The following is a 5,942-nucleotide window of genomic DNA, read 5'->3' as shown; positions in this document are numbered from 1 at the left end:
GTAACGTGTAATACAGGTGCTTTCTGCAACAACCAGTCCAAACCTATTTATTTCTATTAAATCAGGGCTGTAGCGTTAGCTGGGACAAAGCAGCTTCCCTCAAGCAGTCCTCAGCCAACCTTCCATTAATCCCCCACGGTCACACCAACAAGGCAGCGCCCTGAATTCCAGCTGGAGAGAAGGGTGAGCGTCCCCTGCCACCAGAGAGATGCTGCGTTCTCCTTTCCAGCTGGCTGAAGGTGGGGGCTGCCTTTGTGCGCACACAGTCCTGGGCATCGTTCCTCCAGTGCTGTAGCAGTTAAGAGCAGTAAGTACGTCTTCTCCCAGGAAGAATGCTGTAGTTCTCCTGCAGGAATTACAGTGGGGGGAGGGGGGCACCCCAAGGCTTTAACTTCATGCTGCTTTTTTTTTTTTAGTTTTTCTGTATGTCCAGAATAAACAAAACTGAGATGAAATCAAATAAAAACCAGATTTAACTGTGTAAGGCAAAATAGTTTGATTGCTACAAATAGTTACTTACTCAAACATAACTTCAAGCTAAATCAGAGAAAGGCAAAAATTCCCCAAGTGCCAGGCAGTAGCAATGCAAGGCCAGTGTAGTTTCCAGAAACACTCCTGTGGGTGCTGCAAATTCTGCTCCTGTTGCTAGTTTGTTAATTCCTTCAAGAAGTAATTCTAGCAACTTCTGGAGGAAAATTAATATTAATGCTTTTCACATAAAACGATCATCACTCAGCTGCAGTCTTGCTGTAAAGGTTTATTATGAAATAAATAAAAAGTCCATAAGAGAAGTTTGAAAAATCTATTTTATGAAGCTTTAAGATGCATTGAGTAGAATTATCTATGGTTACATTTTAATCTCAAAATAACAAAGTTATTTTGGGCAAGACACTGAAATGCCAAAAGATTTGATTATCATACAGGTGGAAGATAACATTTATGTAGCATTTTCTAACAAACTTTCCCCTCAAAGGAATCCTCCTATTTACACATTGCAAACATTACCTAGATTTAAATGACATCTTGCATTTTTTTCTGTGTTTATATTTTTTAAATATGTAGGACCCAGGAATATTATGCAACTGATACCAAATGTCATGGCCTTCACAGTGGTTATTCAAAGTGTATAGCTCACAGCCCAGATTCTCCATGCTTCAGAAGCATTCGTAAAAGGGCTCCAAGAGCCTGCCTTTGAGGCCCGAATACACTACTACCAGTCTAGCAGAGTCCCATGTAAGTTACTGCACAGCCAAGACGTTCCCTGTTTTGTGTAACTGTTTATCTGCATCAGTAAGTCCGGTATCCCTGAGATAGGAACCACTGCAACGGGAGGGGACAGGTTCTCCAGGAGTTACGTACGTGACAACGGATGACTATCTTGGTATCAGATGTAAACTTCGCTAAGCCAAGGCTTGAATAGGTTCGGTTTTTATAACCCACTTAATGTTTACTGGCAGCAAGTCGTTTCAATAGCGGCTCATCATAAACCCAGCATTCTCCATCTTCATGGAATAACTAGAGGAAAGGGAATAATTAAATGTAAGCTTTTTATGCCTAAGGTGGAAAGGACAGTAAAATGCTACAGGTTTGAAGACTTTACACTGTTGGAATAAAGCTCACCCGTGTTTCCCACGAGGTCTCATTCTCCTTCCTGGCTCTGGCTTCAGCTCTCTGTCTTTCTTCAAGTGCGTGCTTTGCGGCTGTCGCTGCATCAATGTCTCTTATTTTCAAGTTGTAGGTTACGTCTTTCCATAAGCTTAAAAAGTTAAATGGAATGGAAAGAAGAATGCTTTAGAGATGTGAAGTGCTACGAGGTTGTAAAGACAGACTATTGGCTATTAGTTGTTACTGTTTATTTGAGTTAGGGTAGGCCTCAACTATCCCAAGGACAGGTAAAACCAACAAATATTAAACCACAACTGCACTGTATAGTGCCAGAAATGGGAGGGCTGTAGTGAAACTCTCTGGACCCCCCAGGTAAATTTGGTCCCAGTGAGGATGTGACCAAGAGCTACAGGTCAGTCAGACTGCGTACTGCTAGCCTACAAAAACCCAAAGGTCTTAATTCATCAGTTTAATTGAAGTTCTTACCAGCGAGACTCAAAGTCCTCTTGGTCCTCCAGTTTCCTTACCTTCTTCTTAATTGTAGGCATTTTCTTGGTATCTATAAAAACAGCATTCTCCTAGTGAGAGTTAAAAGAAAAAAAAAAATCAGTTCTTTAGCTAGACTGAAAAGTTATATACCAAGTTATATACCCTCTTACTCTAATACAGTGGTTGTCAGAAAACATATCCCAAACAATCTCTTGATTTTTTTATAGCAAGAACAGAATCTAGTTATCTTAAAAATAACAAAGTAAATTTGGGACTTTTATCTTGAATTCAGTGTTCCTGTGATCTTTTGGGCAGTTTCACAGGAGTTGTCAACTACTAATGTTTATTTTGTTTTATTTTTAAGCACAATCTTCCACTTTTGATGAAGGAAAAAAAAGCTGCTTTACCCCTGTTGCATATTTTGCATACATGACACCATTCCATTCTCCTTCAACTGAGCAGAAGGGTTTCTTGTCATTAGGAGAACTAAAAAAAAAAACCACACAGACATTTCTCAGTTGTATTACAGCAACAGAGAGACCCCAAAGGATTAAAACTTTATCCTGGTTGCTGTACAGTCTGATCTAAAGGCCTTAAAAATGTCAGCTGCCAATACAGAAAACATGAAAGCTTTGCAAATGAGTTTTTTTTCATAAATTAGTTCAACTAGATAAACTTTATAAGGAAGTGCTCTTCCAGCATGAGCCAGGTCTTGCCTTAGGGCTGTATATGCATTCAGAGTTCAGGAAACAAGTAACAGGCTTTCAAAACAGATTTAGTGATAAATTTAAGTTTTAAAAGACTTCAAGAACTCAAAATTTTTTCCCCAGACTACTGGGAAACACACACAGTAGTTCAAGAATGAGGTGTGTCAAGAAATGATTTAAAACCAAGATTTCAATCTCTTTCTGTCAGTGCTGCTTACTGACATTACAGCAGATCTCTTAAGTAACACGAGATTCTCCACTGCTCTGGTCACAGGTGTAGTGTCTAAGGAAAATTCACCAAAACACAAGTATAAATCAATATATAAAAGTCTGCAGCAAGCACTTTAATGACATGCAGTCATGAAGCAGTATTACAAGACTTGCTTTAGTATTTTAGTAGGAGACGTAATTATTAATACATTTTGGATAATTCAGGACTGAAAACTTAAAGTTTTTTTGTAAGCAGCTGAGAATGTTTGAGAGCCTGGCAAGCCAGGATGCAGATTTAGGCAGCTTTCCTCTCACAAGTCCTGGCTGTAAAATGGCAGTCCAGGACAAGCAATCATAAGCTTAATTATGAGGACAGCTGTTTCACATTGTTGACTTTAAAAGTACTGTCAGCATTTATGTAGAGAAAAATCAGGTTAAATGAAGAAACCTGCTCTCTTACAAAATTTCAGCAGTAATTCTGTGCTTCTTTCCTCCATAAAATGGTTTTGTGTGGAAGACAATGGAAGCATTGTAGCCTGTCTTTGAGCAACTAATACTGCATTCTCCACCAAGTTCTATCCATGGCACCGTGAGAATAGACCTGTAATTACAAACATATGTATACATGTTTATATAGCCTTTTAAGAGATAAATATTAAACATCATCTGTTACAAGGCATTAAAAATGAAAATACCGGAGTTTACTTGCCTTCCATAGCCATTAGGAAAGGTCAAAATGTAGTGTTCGTCATAATCTAGGCAGGTGACACATCCTATCAAAGAAAAAGAAAAATAGATTTAAAAGACATCCAGCAAAATCTCTGTGAAGCTTTTCATTATGAAAAGCTTTCACAAAGGTGAAGAGCTTTATTTCTCACAGAGGCTGAGAATGCCTCGCCTCTAGAGAAGGCAGGGAGAATTGTGCTCTTCACAGGAAAAACTGGGCCCTAAGTGGTTTCAGCACACAAAGTCTGCAGAAGGAATCTCCAGTTCCTAAATACATGCACCCTGAATTCATAATTTCAAACATTTGTGTTTTATAGTGTGACTTAAAATAATTTATATAAAAATTCTAGTAGCCTAACGTAAATTTTTGTTCTGTTGTTAACTTTACACACACACATACCTTGCCCTATGTTATGAACTCCAATAGACATTCCTAAGAATTTTGACTTGGTCCATATGTGAGCATTGAATTGTATCCTCTTGTTATAACACTCTGCGTAAAATGCTGAAACTGAAGATAAAGATATTAAAAACAGCAGCACAAGACAACAATACTGTTGTTTCCAAATTCCTGTATCAGGAAATCTCTGATATTTATGTGGCAACAGAATTTTCAATTTGTTTCTCTCTATGACAAAAGTTCATAGAGAAAACTTTCAGCTTTTAAATTCAAAGAGAAAATTTAAATCCAAAATTTAAACCAAAAGCTGACTTTACTTTTGCTCCTACCCAATGCCAACTCTTTTAACCAAGTTATTGTCAACTTACTTGGAGGATGATGAGAGACCTGCTCTGCCACAAATGTTACACTGCTTTTACTGACCCAAGGAACTGGTCCTTCTGAAACTTGCTCCTGTGTGATGATAGAGAGGATTTTCATCATTGAAAGTGTTACTAGAAAGTAACTGGATGCTTGAAGTTTAAAGTAAACATACACCAACTGTTCTTTGTGTATTTGTTGATTTGCTAATTTAATGTGGAATAACTCCTTCCTGAAACTATGACATACAACATACAGTTTCTATTCTTGTTAACTATAAATGTATTTGGGGAGATGTCTATGATCCTGAAACAACAGTTAAACCCAAAGAGCTATGTATAAGCCCAGTTACAAAGTAATATTTATATTTACTTATTCAATTTCTTCAGAAGTGATAACAAATAGGTGACAGAAATAGTTTTCATTTCTACTTCTGAGAAAGTCTGATGTGCATATTAGTAACAGTAAGATCGTACATCACATACAACAATTCATTTCCTGTGGCAAATCATAAAAAGTGTAATTCATTGTTAGGAGTGGAAGGACAAATAAACACTGTCTTTATGCAAACAAAGAAGAGTTCAAACATTCACCTTAGAAACAATAAATATTTGGGCAAACTGGGGAGAGGGGGGGAAAAGGGAGAGAGACTAAGTAGATGAAATATTATGCCTCAATCATGTTTAAACCTATTACACATGGGGTACGGGAAGTATTCCAGAACAGCACTTCCCACATCTTCATTTGCAATTTTCCAGATTTAGAAGACTAAATGAAATGTTTTAAAAAATAATAATAAAAATAAAATATAAAGAAGACTGCACTTTGTATATATTTAGTGCTACAACTTCTTTCTAAAATCATTGGGGCACTGTGTTGACCATAGCTTGTGCACCGGTCTCTGATTACAAGGGAGGCACTGCTACTTGTCCTTCACTGAACCAGACATACGAAGCAAATATGAAGTAAAATACAAAAGGAGGAGAAATGGGCAGACAGATGTACAACTGAAGTATTATCCAAGCTCAGAATCCAAATCTGATAAGACTTCATACCCTTCAAAGTCTACAAAACGATTTTAAGACAATAATTAAATATATGTAAAATATATTTGTATTTTCATATATATAAAATATATATGAAAAAATGTGTTGCTCTCCAGGTTTTACATGATGGAAAGAAACCCCACTGTTAAAAATAAATGGGATTAGGGAACTGATACAAATCAGAACTTTGGAAAGAAGAGAATTAATATTCAGTGCTATGAAATGGTTCAGGAAAACAAAAAGAGAATGTTTTCAACGTGTCAAATCATTCTTAAAAAAAACCCTAATGGCTCAAATTTTTGTTATGCATGGTATTTTAAACCTCTGTCCATAGAAAAAGGGGGGAAAGGAGGGATGGAACTATCATTTAAGAAATTGCCACAGGTTCTAGATTTTGCT

General features: G+C 37.0%; 1 protein-coding gene across 8 annotated transcripts in view; it reads right to left on the bottom strand.

Moving 5' to 3' along the window:
- Positions 1 to 737: 737 nt before the first annotated feature.
- Positions 738 to 5,942, bottom strand: part of OSBPL9 (oxysterol binding protein like 9) — a 60,661-nt gene continuing 55,456 nt past the window's right edge. For all 8 annotated transcript variants that reach the window (XM_084527837.1, XM_084527839.1, XM_084527833.1 and 5 more), the window contains 8 exons: positions 4,506 to 4,590; positions 4,138 to 4,248; positions 3,721 to 3,784; positions 3,472 to 3,612; positions 2,502 to 2,580; positions 2,092 to 2,183; positions 1,621 to 1,756; positions 738 to 1,515 (listed from right to left, as the gene is read on the bottom strand). In XM_084527837.1, the coding sequence (XP_084383963.1) occupies positions 1,441 to 1,515; positions 1,621 to 1,756; positions 2,092 to 2,183; positions 2,502 to 2,580; positions 3,472 to 3,612; positions 3,721 to 3,784; positions 4,138 to 4,248; positions 4,506 to 4,590 (783 nt within the window). In that variant the 3' untranslated portion in view covers positions 738 to 1,440. The remainder of the gene's footprint in view (positions 1,516 to 1,620; positions 1,757 to 2,091; positions 2,184 to 2,501; positions 2,581 to 3,471; positions 3,613 to 3,720; positions 3,785 to 4,137; positions 4,249 to 4,505; positions 4,591 to 5,942) is intronic.

The sequence above is a fragment of the Aythya ferina genome (assembly GCF_964211825.1).
Source record: "Aythya ferina genome assembly, chromosome: 8".
In the NCBI taxonomy this organism is placed as follows: domain Eukaryota; kingdom Metazoa; phylum Chordata; class Aves; order Anseriformes; family Anatidae; genus Aythya; species Aythya ferina.
This window is presented reverse-complemented; position numbering and strand designations above follow the sequence as displayed.